Source organism: Salmo salar, chromosome ssa07 (genome assembly GCF_905237065.1).
Source record: "Salmo salar chromosome ssa07, Ssal_v3.1, whole genome shotgun sequence".
NCBI lineage: Eukaryota > Metazoa > Chordata > Actinopteri > Salmoniformes > Salmonidae > Salmo > Salmo salar.
This window is the reverse complement of record NC_059448.1, coordinates 54,250,551-54,267,418: the sequence shown is the minus strand read 5'-3', so window position 1 is coordinate 54,267,418 and position 16,868 is coordinate 54,250,551. Positions and strand designations below refer to the sequence as shown.

The following is a 16,868-nucleotide window of genomic DNA, read 5'->3' as shown; positions in this document are numbered from 1 at the left end:
GGGGGAAACGTCTTATTAACGTCATAGGAGCAGGGGGAACGGGTTTTATTAACGTCGTAGGAGCGGGGGGGGTGGTAATTGAAATGTTCTGAAGATTCTAGTGGGACTAGTATAGGTGTGTGATAGTGATAACGAGCTGACGCAGATCCTCAAGTCTGTGTACTGGACTACGTAGAGATACTGTGGGTTGAACGTATGATACAGGCAGCACAAAGGTCTAAAGAAAAACACAACAAATGCTTTGAGTTTGGAAGTCAACCTCCAAATCACAAAAGATATAGTCATAAATGATTCTTAGTCACAAGGCATATGGCCATCAATGTTAGAAATAAAACGGAAACATCCAGGCTACTAGCCTATACAGCCTTGTGTGTGTGTGTGTGTGTGTGTGTGTGTGTGTGTGTGTGTGTGTGTGTGTGTGTGTGTGTGTGTGTGTCCCCACTCAGGCTTAAATGGCCATCGAGGCAATTCTCCTGGAAGGCCGCGTAATTGGTGGCTAATGCCATGGCGGTGTGGTCATTACAGGAAGGCATGGGGAGCATTCGAGCACAGTACACCTCTACCACTGTGTGTGATGTACCGGGGGTTCTATAGGGCCCTGCTGCCGTGGCGACGCGACATGCATCCTGATGAGAAGACCAATCAATACCTCGTTGGATCAGGAGACTGAGGACAGAAAACACAACAACTAGCGCTTTCCTCTACCGCTCCAGCCTTACTTATGTAGAGCTTATGTAGGCTAGCCTCTATACCCTGTCCTTACTTCTTCACCTGCTCTCCTCTTCCCATCCCCTCTATCACCTAGTATTCCAATCACTCCCCTTACAACCAGTTTCACTGACATTCCTCCATGGAATAAATCCAGCCTCTCTCTCTGATTATATGCTGTAACGGTGTAGCACATTATTTTCTTCCCAAGATTTAACAATAAAACCAAGGTGTTTCTTTATAATTGGGAAAAAAATACACTTGCTATAATAGCAAAGCAGCACATTTTGTAGATCCAGGGACAGGCTTGCTAAGAACCAAATCCCACAATAGGGTAAGGGTTGCAGCCCTGCAGTGGTGTGGGCTTATAGAGAAGACATTTAAAGCTTCTCTAACTGGTAATGTAGCACAGGTTCCTTTAGCTCAGTGGTTCCCAACCTTTTCCTTTCTAGGGACCACCAAATCACCATCAAAAGCTTGAGGACCACCAATCACAGAGTGTCTGAATTGTTTTACATAAAATATCTTAGCGGTCAAATTTTGTCTTCATATTATGAGTGAACGTAGCAGATTAAATATATTACAGATGGATGTTTGTTAAAACAATTTGTATTGTGAAAAGTAATGTAAAAACTGTTTATAACAGGTTGAAAACCACTGCTCTAGCTGAATGTAAAATGGTGGTTCCATAGGAACACCATTAATGATCAAGCTGGGCTTTATCAATGACCAGAGAGCATTGATTTGATAAATGTGCTATGCTAAGTGCAGGGCGGTGGTACGGCAAATGATTTCACAAATCATCTCTGAAAGCACCATCGAGGCCGCACCGTGTGCTTAGTACAGCTACCATGCTGCTCCCAAGGGCCCGTTTTCAAATCCTTTGCGACAATTTTACATTTCCCATTACAAACGCGTTATGTACCGTAATTTCCGGACTATAAGCCGCAACTTTTTTCCCACGCTTTGAACCCCGCGGCTTAAACAATGACGCGGCTAATATATGGATTTTTCCCGCTTTCAATTTTTTTTTCTTCAAAAAAACACATTCTGTGACGTGCTCAGTTTTTTGGCGGCATGAAGCTTTCATTAGACCAATGAAATTGCCGAAGGGGTTAAGGTGAAACAACTTTTTTGTTTACTGTTTAGATTAAATCGAGCGCTCTCAAACTTCCAAACATTCTGATTACAGTAGTCATTTTGTCACCCTCATCATGGCAAAGACACGGAGAAATGCATATGATGCAGCTTTCAAGTTGAAGGCGATTGATCTGGCTGTTGGAAAAGGAAATAGAGCTGCTGCACGGGAGCTTGGTCTTAATGAGTCGATGATAAGACGTTGGAAACAGCAGCGTGAGGAATTGACTCTGCAAAAAGACAACTAAAGCTTACTGCTAATTTTATTTTTTTTGTTACATGCCGTGTTTCGTTAAAGCCTATTTATTTTTGTTACAAGCCGTGTTTCGTTAAAGCCTGTGTAAAGTTCATTTGTTTCAATGTACCGGTAGGCACCTGCGGCTTATAGACATGTGCGGCTTATTTATGTTCAAAATAATATATATTTTTAAATTCAGTGGGTGCGGCTTATATTCAGGTGCGATCAATAGTCCGGAAATTACGGTAGTGTCCGTGTCGTGCGATGTAAAAGGTAACACACTGATTGACCCATGTTGGAACGGTACATACACACAGTTAGGGGTCATCACCAAAGCATTTCACGTGCTCCATGTGGAAATGTAGCTTGTATCTACACCAACCTCATATTTAAAAAGTCTACAGGGAAATACATTATTCAGAGTGTCTGTACATTATTCTGAATATCAATCATGAAGTCAGAGTGAACATACTTCTGTAATGAAACTGCTTATTTTTTCCCCATTTTAAAGCACTGTGCTACTTCAAAAGACAGTTGGGGAAGTGTCTTGGCGGCTGAAGAGAGACTGGTAGATTCCCAAATGACACCCTATTCCCTTTATACTGCACTACTTGTGACAAAGGCAGAAAGGGAATATGGTGCCAATTGGGACGTAGAAACTGAAGAGAGAGAGACAGCCGTCCCAGAGTTAACACCGAAAAATGACAATGAGGGAAGAAGGCGGGCGACTAGGCTGTCTTTTAAAGGGAAAAGTCCATTTCCAGTTGAAAAGAACAGCGGGCATATGAGAGGACTGACAGCCTTGACAATTACATGAGTAAAATAGGCGCAGACTCGGTGATAACCCCTCGGATTCTATTAAACTCCAGAACTCTAAATGAATTCTCAAACAGGGAAATCATCACACACACTTTCTGCTAAAAGAACAGACTGTCCCTCCTCTTCTGCTCTTTGCTCCAGTGTGAGAGAGAGAGAGACAGAAACAGAAGTGTAAAAAATTATGTTGTCTGTGTGCAAATATATGTGAGAGAGTGTGTGTGCTCAATTTGCATGCACCCACTCATTTTAACACCCGGCTCCAGTCTCTTGGGGCACCCGGCTCCAGTCTCTTGGGGCACCCGGCTCCAGTCTCTTGGGGCACCCGGCTCCAGTCTCTTGGGGGGGCGTGTTAAAAGATGGTAAGGGTTAACCTTGGAGCCAGGAATAGAGTTTTAAACTCTCTCTCTGTATTACTGCCACTGCTGTGACGTGTAATTAGAGGACAGCCGCTGCTGTGACCTGTACTACAAGGACTGCCGAAGCTGTGACCTGTACTACAGGGACTGCCGAAGCTGTGACCTGTACTACAAGGACTGCCGAAGCTGTGACCTGTACTACAGGGACTGCCGAAGCTGTGACCTGTACTACAGGGACTGCCGACGCTGTGACCTGTACTACAGGGACTGCCGAAGCTGTGACCTGTACTACAGGGACTGCCGAAGCTGTGACCTGTACTACAGGGACTGCCGAAGCTGTGACCTGTACTACAGGGACTGCCGAAGCTGTGACCTGTACTACAGGGACTGCCGCCGCTGTGACCTGTACTACAGGGACTGCCGAAGCTGTGACCTGTACTACAGGGACTGCCGCCGCTGTGACCTGTACTACAGGGACTGCCGAAGCTGTGACCTGTACTACAGGGACTGCCGAAGCTGTGACCTGTACTACAGGGACTGCCGCCGTGACCTGTACTACAGGGACTGCCGCCGTGACCTGTACTACAGGGACTGCCGCCGCTGTGACCTGTACTACAGGGACTGCCGCCGCTGTGACCTGTACTACAAGGACTGCCGAAGCTGTGACCTGTACTACAAGGACTGCTGAAGCTGTGACCTGTACTACAAGGACTGCCGAAGCTGTGACCTGTACTACAAGGACTGCCGAAGCTGTGACCTGTACTACAAGGACTGCCGAAGCTGTGCCCTGTACTACAGTACAGTAATATTACTGCTGTATACTGATAGTTCTCTCTGGTGGACAGAAGCATGTAACAGTACTGGTAACTTAACGTCTGTCAGACATGATGTCTCACCTTGAACCTTATCCCAGAGCGCAGGTTTTTCCTCACTGATCATCTGGACAAATCACCATTTCGCAGGTGTTCACATCTTGCAAACTTCCGAAGGGGAGGGGACATTTGGCCCACAGACCTGCCCAGAACTCGCAGAGAGAGGGAGGTGGAGCTACCGCCCTGCTTCCGTTCCCCGTTGTCATATCTTTTTGGAACACGTTGGCCCCCAGAACTGGAGCCCTGCCAACTTGTTGTTGTAAACACATACCAACTTGTTGTTGGCAGGGCTACAGTCCATATGACTGAACTGAGCTACCCGGACATTATTTTAACAGCACCAAGAGAGGACAGACACTTACATGGAGATACATGGCTGGTCCTATCCCTCCCTCCATTAAATTAAAGATGACAAAGAACAAAACAGCTCTCTTCACAGATGCTGAAGGCGTATAGAGTCCCTGCTCTCCCTCCCCACCTCCCTCACTTTTAAAAATGTTCGATTGGATCGTCGTTCCGAGCGAGGGATCCCTGATACACTCATCCCGCGGCGTGGTGGAATCGTGGCACGCCATGGCGTCTCGGCCACCCAAAATGATTCATTTTTCTATTACGGCGATGAGCGTGTGAAATGAGCTATACAATCAATAGCGTAGGTTTGTAAACAGGGCCCGTTCTCCGGGGAGCGTGTTGTTCTTATGTGTGTGTGTGTGTGTGTGTGTGCGCGCGCCTGTTGTGAGAGAATCTGTTGGCTGTCAAGGCAATGCGGGGACAACGCTGGTCTTGCTATATGTTTACTAGGGCTATTTACAGCAAATAAAGCCATAACTCTCTAAAATGAGGGTGGCTTTCTCAGACACAACATCATAAGGGAAATAAGGGGACAGTGAAATACAAGAAGGCCCTGTAGGAAGATCAATTTCAGTTGAACCTAATCATATAGTGGTAATCATCACAATGATATGGTAGAAGTGAAACCCCTCATTTCTCAGGTCTCTGAGGGGCTAGCGCGTGTGTGTATGTTCGTTTGTGTGTGTATGTAAGAATCATCAATACATTTAGCGGGTGCTTATATTTGTCCTGTTACACACTTGTATTAGTGTGTAATGCAAATTATTTTATTGCGTGTGTGTGTAAGGGGTCACACAGGTCAGACGGCTCTATAGACTTCAGTTCACGGCTATGCTCACACACCCGACATGTGTCACCGCTCCAGTCGTGACCTGTCCATTACCACATATGGCTGTGTGCGTTTGTGTGTGTTTAACCAATGATGGAAAGGAGCAATATTTAATATGAAAGAAGTGTAATTTCTATGCATTCAAGCTAGAATACAAAAATACATGACTGGTTCCTGCTAAACTGCCCTAATAACAGTGCAGCCATTTAATTCTAACCTCCTGTACCTCTTGCTGTCCTCAGAAGAGTATTAACAGCACTGGAAGCCATTTGCTAAGTAGTTTCAACAGAAGTTATTTGAAGGGCACAGCCCCAAGATCCAGACAAAATGTGAATATTATCTGCAGATCAAAAGCTAAAAAGTGGTAAAACTTGGAACTCTTCAAATGTAGCCGACTGGTCATGTTTCAATGGAGTACGGTATAGCATTAGAAAGCCCAGCAATGGAGTACAGTATAGCATTAGAAAGCCCAGAATGGAGTACGGTATAGCATTAGAAAGCCCAGCAATGGAGTACAGTATAGCATTAGAAAGCCCAGCAATGGAGTACGGTATAGCATTAGAAAGCCCAGCAATGGAGTACGGTATAGCATTAGAAAGCCCAGCAATGGAGTACAGTATAGCATTAGAAAGCCCAGAATGGAGTACGGTATAGCATTAGAAAGCCCAGCAATGGAGTACAGTATAGCATTAGAAAGCCCAGCAATGGAGTACGGTATAGCATTAGAAAGCCCAGCAATGGAGTACAGTATAGCATTAGAAAGCCCAGCAATGGAGTACAGTATAGCATTAGAAAGCCCAGAATGGAGTACGGTATAGCATTAGAAAGCCCAGCAGAACAAGATGTTTTACAGATACTAAGATAATACTATATAGTCCTCTGTTTTGGTTATGGAAATGGGCCCACATATGAGGAGCTCAGTGATCATCACCCTGGTTACAGAGGGAAATGAGCTGCCATCAGGGCCATTACAGTCATCAACCCTTAGCTAGTGGGCGTACAGGCATTTGTTCCAGCCCAGCACTAAAACACTTAATTCACCTAATCAACAGCTTGATGATTGTGAAAGTCAGTGTTAGTGCTGGGCTCAGACTGGAACAAAACCAATTGACGAAGGGGGGGGGTTGAGAAACGGTTGGAGGGGGTTAGGGACTTACGTAAAGCTGGGTGCGTAGCCTCTCGTCCTCAGCGCTGACCTTCTCCCTCATGACAGCCTGCGTCAGGGTATTATGGGTCGTGGCTCTCTCCAGCTCCAGGATACGACCCACCTCATCCTTCACACTGGCCTGGGCCTCAGCCTCAGCAAAGGATGCAGCATGGACCTTCTCCTCCTCCAGCCTGACAGAGACAGACAGTTAACATTTACAATACTAGACAGACAATGGACAGACGCACATAAGCATACGCAAGCAGACATGTACACAGACACACACAATGTACACACAAACATACACAGCTCAAGTTTACAAAATCTGAAAAGTAATGTGTGTAATTATTCATTATAATTTTGGTGAGTTTGATATTCACATTGTTTCTTGTAAGTGAACATCTCAGGAATAGTTAAGTGAGGTGTCAGGACTATAATCATTTTAATCACATTAAATAAGAGCTTATCAAGGAATGTCCTCTGTCGTGGCCACCCGGATGCCATAACTATGTTTTTCACCTACTGTACCCATTGACTGTACTGTACATGTTTTCATATGTACATCCTAATGACCATTACAGATGACAATTTTGCACATACAACAAACAAAAAAAATCCCACCCCAAACACTTACGTTATGTCCAAGTATAATAACAAGGGGTAATCCAATGAGCAACACTGCAGCTGTTGAATGCACCGGTCATCAGTCATCAAGTATATTATACATAATCAATACGCGACATTCAAGGAGTAGGGTATTTGATGCAAGGGTATTTGACGCAAACATAGGCTTTATTTTATAAATATTTATTTTATTGCCTACATTATCTTGCTGACTGGAGGAAGGCAATTTGGCAAAGGCTTGCAAATGAAATCCGCTGCATAATTTTTAAATAATTGTCATTATTCTACCGATTAAAAAAAAACTTAAATATAGGCTAATAGTGTAGTAGAGTTAAAATGGTTATTCCATCAAACGATTAGAATAGTACACAACACAACCAGGTTGAGGGTCAGTGGCCAAAGCCCGCGAACGGGAATATTCCAAGTTCAGACAGAAGGGGGGAGTCAGATCGCTATGATCGCCAGGAACTTTACTTTTGGTGTCTATTTTTTATTGTTGCGCTACTGGTGCTGCCTGCTGATGTTAGGTAGGCAGCTACAGTAGCTGAATGATGTTAACATCGTCGGGTTTTGTTTCATTAAATGTATTTTATTTAATCTGGGTGCTTGCGTCACCTACTAACACCCTGGTACTATCCGTAGCTCCCGTTCTCCTCAGTCCGAGAAAACACTGAAAGGTATGTTGCAGATTACTCCTTTGTAGAAGTCCATAACGTGAAATAAATAAAACATCCCAAGGTTAATGCTGTAGATAGTTATAAGGGAGTGTGAGACTATTGAAACATGTAACTTTCAGAGTTTTATTGTTATTAATATAGTTTACAGAGTGTTAAAGTGCTGTTGTTGCTAGCTAGCATGCCTTTCTGTGATGCAGACGGTTAGCTGAGCTGCCGACTGGTGCTGGCATTGCATTATGGGAGATGTAGTTTGGTCCTATAAGGTCTGAATGGGATAGAGGCCATTTCACGTTGTAACTTGTTTGTGTTGCAGTGTTTTTGTACATGAGTTGTTGTATTTTGGTACTGTCAACACTGAAAGCACCTAGCAATGTATTGGGGATGCGAGACAGGATATGTGTTTTACCTTTCTTCATGCTCCTGTGTAGAACAACTTGTCAGATGGTGCATTGGAGACTGATGTGTTCCTGTCCTGTCTTTTCACAATACTATTGCAGATATGGTTCTATTGTCTAAGAATAAAGATTATACATTCTTTGTATTAAGGACTGGTTATTATTTTATAGTATACATTATGGCTTTATGTATGAATGTGATTGTGTGAGTGCGAGAAAACACAGAGAGAAAGAACAACTTGTCAGATGGTGCATCGGAGACTAGAGGTCGACCGATTATGATTTTTCATCGCCGATACCGATTAATCAGCCGATTTAAAAAAATATATATGTATTTGTAATAATGACAATGACAACAATACTGAATGAACACTTATTTAAACTTAATATAATACATCAATCAAATCAATTTAGCCTCAAATAAATAGTGAAACATGTTCAATTTGGTTTAAATAATGCAAAAACAAAGTGTTGGAGAAGAAAGTAAAAGTGCAATATGTGCCATGTAAAAAAAGCTAACGTTTAAGTTCCTTGCTCAGAACATGAGAACATATGAAAGCTGGTGGTTCCTTTTAACATGAGTCTTCAATATTCCCAGGTAAGAAGTTTTAGGTTGAGGTTATTATAGGACTATTTCTCTCTATACCATTTGTATTTCATATACCTTTGCCTATTGGATGTTCTTATAGGCATTTTAGTATTGCCAGTGTAACAGTATAGCTTCCGTCCCTCTCCTCGCCCCTACCTGGGCTCGAACCAGGAACACATCGACAACAGCCACCCTCGAAGCATCGTTACCCATCGCTCCACAAAAGCCGCGGCCCTTGCAGAGCAAGCGGAACAACTACTCCAAGTCTCAGAGCGAGTGACGTTTGAAACGCTATTAGCGTGCACCCCGCTAACTAGCTAGCCATTTCACATCGGTTACACCAGCCTAATCTCGGGAGTTAATAGGCTTGAAGTCATAAACAATCGGTCGACCTCAATCGGAGACTGATGTGTTCCTGTCCAGTCTTTTCACAATACTATTGCAGATCAACATAAAAGCCTAAAAGACAGCCGTGGTGTCACTCTTCATTTCTTGGTTCTCCTGTGGTGCATATAAGACCCGCTACAATAATACAATGTAATAATAGCATATTTGTGAGCATAAATCACATTTCGATAGATGCATGCGTCAGTACCTAGGCTATCTAGTAACGTTATATCTGCAACGGAAATTAATTTACAAGGATGTGTGTACTGGCTACTGTAGGAAAGTTACAAATCTAAATGAAACATTAGTTCCATAAATGAGCCTTTTAGTCCATACGTGTCATCCTATGACTTGGACGTTATGTTGAACACTCACTAGTCTTTCCCTCTCATTTTAGTAGATGTACTTTGCCGTAATGATCTGATCACACCATGCAACGAGGGATGTAGCCTACAGTCAGAGGGAAGATGGACAGTGTTGATAGGCAGGTGAACTGTCCAAAGGGGTTACAAGGTAAAAGTGGGAGGCGGGATTAGGTTGTCTCCTGTCCTCCTTGCTTGGCAGAGATATCAGGAAAAAAAGGCAACTTCATAACATAAAATGTACTGTGTATGCCATATCAAATAATCGATTGGACTTCCCGAATTTAGTATTTGCGCTGTGACAGAACGTCATTTTTTTGTAGATATGCGTTATTCCACAAAGTTCTATCTAGCTCTGCAGTGAGTGGGAGGGGTCTGTATAACCACGTGATGTAGCTCTACCTCGCTCTCCCTGAGTGAAAGAGGTGAGCACTTTGACAGACAGTCCAACGAGTCAGAGGGGTTTAGGAACAGACAGATTTTGCCTTAATTCTCCTTGAAATCCACAAGCTGGTCTTGTGGTTCGCCAGCTGGCAGAAAGAGGGCGACATTGAAGACTTTACAGTTGAAAATGACAAAGGGTAAAAAGAAAGGTTATGTCAAAAGATGATCATTTGAAGTTTGAAAGCTATGACGCAGTTGGTTTTTCTAGTTAAAACAGATCAACCAAGTCTGGCTTTGAAATGCCTCAAAGCCCTAAGTTTGGAGATTCATTAAGACGTGATACTTTCCTGCGAAAAATCCCCCGGACATATTTACACAGGAAGAGTGCAGTGTTATTTTGAGCTGTTAAACCTGCACACACTTCCCACCAGGTAGTTGGAATGATGCAACTTTTTGAACCGTCACTAGGCATTAGATTCTCATAGTTGCCTAGCAACATGTTCATCACTACACTGCACTGGTGTGAGTGGTGAAGTAAAGGAAGGTCCCTGAACAGTGAGATCCAAACTGTTCCTCTGATTAGAATCAAACACACCAGCCTAATATACAGTGCATTCATAAAGTATTCAGACCCCTTGACTTTTTCCACATTTTGTTAGGTAACAGCCTTATTTATTCTAAAATTGATTACATAGATTTTTTTCCCCTCGTCAATCTACACACAATACCCCATAATGACAAAGTAAAACCTTTTGGGGGACATTTATACAAATGTATTCAAAAATAAACTATTTACACAAGTATTCAGACCCTTTACGCAGTACTTTGTTGAAGCACCTTTGGAAGCAATTACAGCATCGAGTCTTCTTGGGTATGAAGCTACAAGCTTGGAACACCTGTATTTGGGGAGTTTCTCCCATTCTTCTTTGCAGATCCCATCCAGCCTGACAGAGCTTGAGAGGGAGCGTTGCTGCACAGCTATTTTCAGGTCTCTCCAGAGATGTTCGATCGTGTTCAAGTCCAGGCTCTGGCTGGGACAGTCAAGAATATTCAGAGACTTGTCCTGAAGCCACTCCTAAGTTGTATTGGCTGTGTGCTTAAGGTCATTGTCCGGTTGGAAGGTGAACCTTTGCCCAAGTCTAAGGTCCTTAGCGCTCTGGAGCGGGCTGTCATGTGCCTTTTGCTGAGGAGTGGCTTTACGTCTGGCAACTCTACCATAAAGGCCTAATTGATGGAGTGCTGCAGAGATGGTTGTCTTTCTGGAAGGTTCTGCCATCTCCAGAGGAACTCTGGAGCTCTGTCAGAGTGACCATTGGGTTGTTGGTCTCCTCCCTGACCAAGGCCCTTCTCTGACTGCTCAGTTTGGCCGGGCGGACAGCTCTAGGAAGAGTCTTGGTGGTTCCAAAGTTCTTCCACTTACGAATGATGGAGGCCACTGTTCTTGGTGACCTTCAATAATGTAGAAATGTTTTGGTACCCTTCCCCAGATCTGTGCCTTGACACAATCCTGTCTCGTAGCTCTACGGACAATTCCTTTGACCGCATGGATTGTTTTTTTTCTCTGACATGCACTATCAACTGTGGGACCTTATATAGACAGGTGTGTGCCTTTCCAAATCATGTCCAATCAAGTTAATTTACCACAGGTGGACTCCAATCAAGTTGTAGAAACATCAAGGATGCTCAATGGAAACAGGATGCACCTGAGCTCAATTTCAAGTCTCATAGCAAAGGGTCTGAATACTTATGTAAATAAGGTGTTTCAATACATTTGCAAACATTTAAGACTGTTTTCACTTTGTCATTATGGGGTATTGTGTGTAGATTGATTACATTATTTTTTCTCATCAATTTTAGAATAAGGCTGTAACGTAACAAAATGTGGAACATGTCAAGGGGTCTGAATACCTTCCGAAGGCACTGGAAGTGAAGTAAAGACACACTGAACCACTGAGGAGGAATGTGGGTGTAATTAGCCGACAATACTGACTGAAGAAATATATCAAATCAACAATGTTGACCTACGCTCTAAAATAGAACTTAAACTATTCTATGGCTGAAACAGTAACAGGAAGGCTAGAAATCACAGATAGATGGGTAGTCCGATAGTGATCAACCAAAGTTAAAATAACATTCCTATGACCACCAGTCCACTACAACCCACCATTAAACTGATAGACGAATCAAAAAGTCCATCATCCACCACAAAGACCTTCTATATGTTGACTGGCCCTGGGTGAAATGGTCCAATATACAGCTGATGCTTTGGTCTGCTACCTCTGATGTCAGCAAGCAGGGGGGAACAGGGGTGACGTGCAATGTTTTTCAGAGTGAAGCAGAGCGAGAGGAGAGAGGGAGAGAGTCTAGCCATGTCCAGTCTCGCAGTCTACTGAGCTGCACATGTCAGCACTCTCCATCCATCATGGGCTCACACACACACACACACACACACACACAGCAGAATAACATTCCTTTTCAAAAGATAAAACCATTCTGTTCTCCCTCTCTCCAGTGTAATAGTGAGTGAGCTTGCGGGTCTTCTGTGTGTGTTTACATGCCTGCCTGCCCGCGTGTTAGTGTCAGGTGTGTGTGTGTGCTCTGAGATCATCTTTAATGGCCCCTTCCCTCCACCAGGTCCTACAGACCTTTAAAGACACGGAAGGAGCCCAGGGAGTCAGAGGAGATCGGGTTGAAGGCAGCTAAAGGAGCGGCCATTAGCCCTGGCCAACAACAGAGCAACTCAGACAATAGATAAGTCCACACCGCAACAATGAGAAGTAATGGGAGTGCCTTGCTGAGAAACAACAGCAAAGCAGAACCTTTAAAACCCACACACACCCTTAACAAGTGCAAACCCAAGCAAAACGGCGATCGCAGGGCAAGGTGCTATCTATCCACCTCATCTCTATTGCTTTCTGATCATTATTGCCCGTCTAGGGATATTGGACACATTTTTCATTCGCTGTGGAAGACTGGCAAGAGAGAAAGGTGTGTGTGTGTGTGTGTGTGTGTGTATACCTACCAGGGGGAAGGAATCATCTTCCTGGGAATAGGTGGATGCCTTCCCCCCTCCACATGTTGAGATAGAGAGACTATAATCTTTGGTTAAAAAAACTGGGAGATTGGCTGTTTGGGGCTGGGTGTGTTTTTAGATGGCTCAGTGGTTTGAGACTTGAAAATAGGGCAAGGGTGTGTAAAAGAAGGTTATTGAGGGGTATCATCACTTTGGAGAGGACTGCATGTGCTCCTCTCCCCAGCCACTCCAGAGCGGCACCCAAAACACAACACTCTGCTTTCAGCACGTTGAAAGTGACCTTGAACAAGCAGTACTTGAAAGTGCTTCACTTTTGGTGACACAGAGTGAAATGTAGGAAAAATAAACTGCTGTGTGACAAATATTATGGCGAGTCCTTAACGAGTCCTTAAAAAAAAAAACAATTGACTGGGATGTTCAGTCAGTCTGAAGGTTGAGGGCATGTACATACAGTAGGTGTTGAGGTTAAGGCCAGAAAAACAGTGATCATGTTAGGTCAACATGTACTAAGGTCACCACTATGTGGTAAGGTCAATTAACTTCTTGGTGACGGGGCAGTATTCAGAAATTCAGATGAATAACATGCCCAAATTAAAAACTGCCTGCTACTCGGGCCCAGAAGGTAGGATATGCATTATTAGTAGATTTGGATAGAAAACACTCTGAAGTTTCTAAAAGTGTTTGAATGATGTCTGTGAGTATAACAGAACTCATATGGCAGGCAAAAACCTGAGAAAAAAATCCAACCAGGAAGTGACGTTTTTCTATCTAATCCCTATTCAAACTACAGTGTCTGTGGGGTCATTTTGCACTTCCTAAGGCTTCCACTAGATGTCAACGGTCTTTAGAACCTTGTTTTATGCTTCTACTGTTGCTGGGCAGAGAATAGGAGCTGACTCAAGCCTGGGACCAGTGAGTTGTTTACTGCGCTAGCACGCAGGCGCGCCCTTCCTTCTTTTTCCTCTGTAATGAATACGCTATTGTCCGGTTGGAATATTATCGAAGATTTATGTTAAAAAGACCCTAAGGAATGATTGTAAACATCGTTTGACATGTTTCTATGAGCGGTAATGGAACTTTTTGACTTTTCGTCTCTGGTTTTGCGCTCTCGCGTTATGCCTTTGGATTAGTGATCTGAACGTGCGAACAAAACGGAGGTATTTGGACATAAATATGGAGTTTATTGAACAAAACAAATATTTCTTGTGGAAGTGGGAGTCCTGGGAGTGCATTCCGACGAAGATCAGCAAAGGTAAGGGAAGATTTCTAATACTATTTCTGAGTTTAGTTTCCAGAACTTGGCGGGTAACTGTATAGCTTGCTTTGATGGCTGAGCTCTGTACTCAGAATATTGAAAAATGTGCTTTCGCCGTAAAGCTATTTTAAAATAGTCCCACTGTAGCTCTGTTGGTAGAGCATGGCGCTTGCAACGCCAGGGTTGTGGGTTCGATTCCCATGGGGGACCAGTATTTAAAATGTAATAAAATGTATGCACTCTACTGTAAGTCGCTCTGGATAAGAGCGTCTGCTAAATGACTAAAATGTAAATGTAAAATCTGACAGTGGTTGCATTAAGGAGAAATGTATCTATAATTCTTTCAATAACCGTTGTAAATTTTATCAACGTTTATGAGTATTTTTGTAAATTGATGTGCTCATTCACCAGAGTTGGAGGGAATACATTTTCTGAACATCACGCGCCAATGTAAAAATGGGTTTTATGGATATAAATATGAACTTTATCAAGCAAAACATACATGTATTGTATAACATTGAGTCCTGGGAGTGTCATCTGATGAAGATCATCAAAGGTTAGTGATTCATTTTAGCTGTATTTCTGGGTTTTGTGACACCTCTCCTTGCTTGGAAAATGGCTGTGTGGTTTTTCTTGTTTAGGCGCTGTCCTAACATAATCTAAATGTTATGCTTTCGCCGTAAAGCCTTTTTGAAAATCGGACACTGTGGTTGGATTATGGAGAATCTTATCTTTAAAATGGTGTATAATACTTGTATGTTTGAGAAATTTGAATTATGAGATTTTTGTTGTTTTGGATTTGCCGCCCTGCTATTTCACTGGCTGTTGATAGTGTGTACCGCGGGTGGGACGCTAGCGTCCCAGATGTCCAAGAGACACGCTCTTATTTGTAGGCGTTCCAAACCATTCTCTACTGCCCTATGGCCTCTTGCTTCTCAAAATACCCAAATACGCTGACAGATCTTTTAAAGAGCAGGTTTAAACACACTCTTATGGACTTTGCACCGATTTAACTTCCATTCATTATTATGTGTTATGTAGTGTCTCGTGTAACTATGAATGCTGCCATCTTGGTCAGAGCTCACTGGAAAAAAAAAGATGTCAATGTGACTTCTCTGGCTAAAGACAAACACACATACACCTCTATAAAATAACATCTGGGTCAACAAACTGTTGAATTCCAAAATACTGTACCTCAGATCTACTCAAAGACCCCTCTCCTACACCCATCCCCCTTAAGAGTTGTACATTTACATTTTAGTCATTTAGCAGACGCTCTTATCCAGAGCGACTTACAGTAGTGAATACATACATTTCATTAATTTTTTCTCCATACTGGTCCCCCGTGGGAATCGAACCCACAACCCTGGCGTTACAAACACCATGCTCTACCAACTGAGCCACACGGGACCGTGTAGATATGGATTGTGACAGTCTTGTGTAACGGTGCTGAGGTGTGCCCAGGGCCCGAACCAAACGCCTCTGAACAAAGAGGTTTAAAAGGCACCATGCAATTTTAATGTGGGAATAATGTTGTTGAACGCTGGGGATGAATCATTGATGGGTTAGCCCCCCCCCCCCCCTCGACTCCTAGGAGCAAAAGGGGCTATGGGGGGGTAGAGGCTGGTATAACCAGAGGATGGAGGGTGGCTCTAGATACCTTTCAGTCAGTCAGTGAAGTAGTACCACCTTTCTATAGGAGTTGAGCCCTTCTTACACCTGGGCAATGAGGAAGCCTGGTGTGACCTGTACTGTACTAACGCTAAGCTGCTTCTCTCACTATGGAGACAGAAAAAGCAAATGTGAATTCTAATTATTATAGCTTTGTTTTCTGCTAAAGAATCAAACGCAAGGGACGACCAGGTTGTGGAGAACATCATTTCTGGCAGAAAATGCTATTAATGGACTGTGTTAGCGGGAAGAGGACAACTTAACTAATTTGTATTGTTGTTTACAGAAATGTCAATTAACTAGAGGGGAAAACCACACTCCTCCCCAGAGAGAGGCAGGCAACATGTGGAAATGTATCAGGTGTGAAATGATCTCCAGTGCTGGAGCCTGAGGGCATATAAGACCTGTGCTGTGTCATCCTAATGGTGAGCTGCTCTAGAGATTATCTGTAGGCAAAGAAATATAGTTACTAGAATGGACATACCCATTCAAAGTCAACATTCTGTGATGAGTGGATTCCATGGTGACAGAAGGGAGGGACACACTCCATAAGTGCAACACATTCAATCACACAACCAGCCATGTATCAAGTCATCTACATGTTGATAAGGCTACTAAGTTAATGGTGTGAATGCATCTCACCTCTGATAAAAGGGTAGTATTGAAAAGAAAGGAGAGAAGAGGCCTAGACAGCTGCTAGTGGGTGATACATCTTCACTTTCGTCTAGGCGTAACGTACCCAGCCGGTAAAACACTGGTATCCCTCTGGGACCGGTTCGTACATAAAACATCCTCCATTCAGGCTGCAAAGGCATCCGTTTCCTCTTTAAGTAGTTTTAATAACGTGCTGCTGGATTTGGGGGGGGGAGGGGGAAATATGCGTACTGTCTTCTGCCTTAATAAAACTAAATTTTCCACAACTGTTTTCAGATATATTCCGGAAGATGCACACTGCAGCAGTCTTGTTTACCCCTGGCTGAGCACGGGCACAACATCAGGAAGTAGCAGTAGCCACTCTAGCATGATGGTGGAA

General features: G+C 43.4%; 1 protein-coding gene and 1 non-coding gene across 6 annotated transcripts in view; both read right to left on the bottom strand.

Annotated features, from left to right (window-relative positions):
* Positions 1-16,868, bottom strand: part of chchd3a (coiled-coil-helix-coiled-coil-helix domain containing 3a) — a 99,594-nt gene that overhangs the window by 57,381 nt on the left and 25,345 nt on the right. For all 5 annotated transcript variants that reach the window (XM_045722270.1, XM_045722272.1, XM_045722273.1 and 2 more), the window contains one exon: positions 6,468-6,648. In XM_045722270.1, coding sequence (XP_045578226.1) covers positions 6,468-6,648 — 181 coding nt within the window. The remainder of the gene's footprint in view (positions 1-6,467; positions 6,649-16,868) is intronic.
* Positions 15,501-15,576, bottom strand: trnat-ugu (transfer RNA threonine (anticodon UGU)). Its single transcript has one exon. It is a non-coding gene; the product is annotated as a tRNA-Thr (tRNA).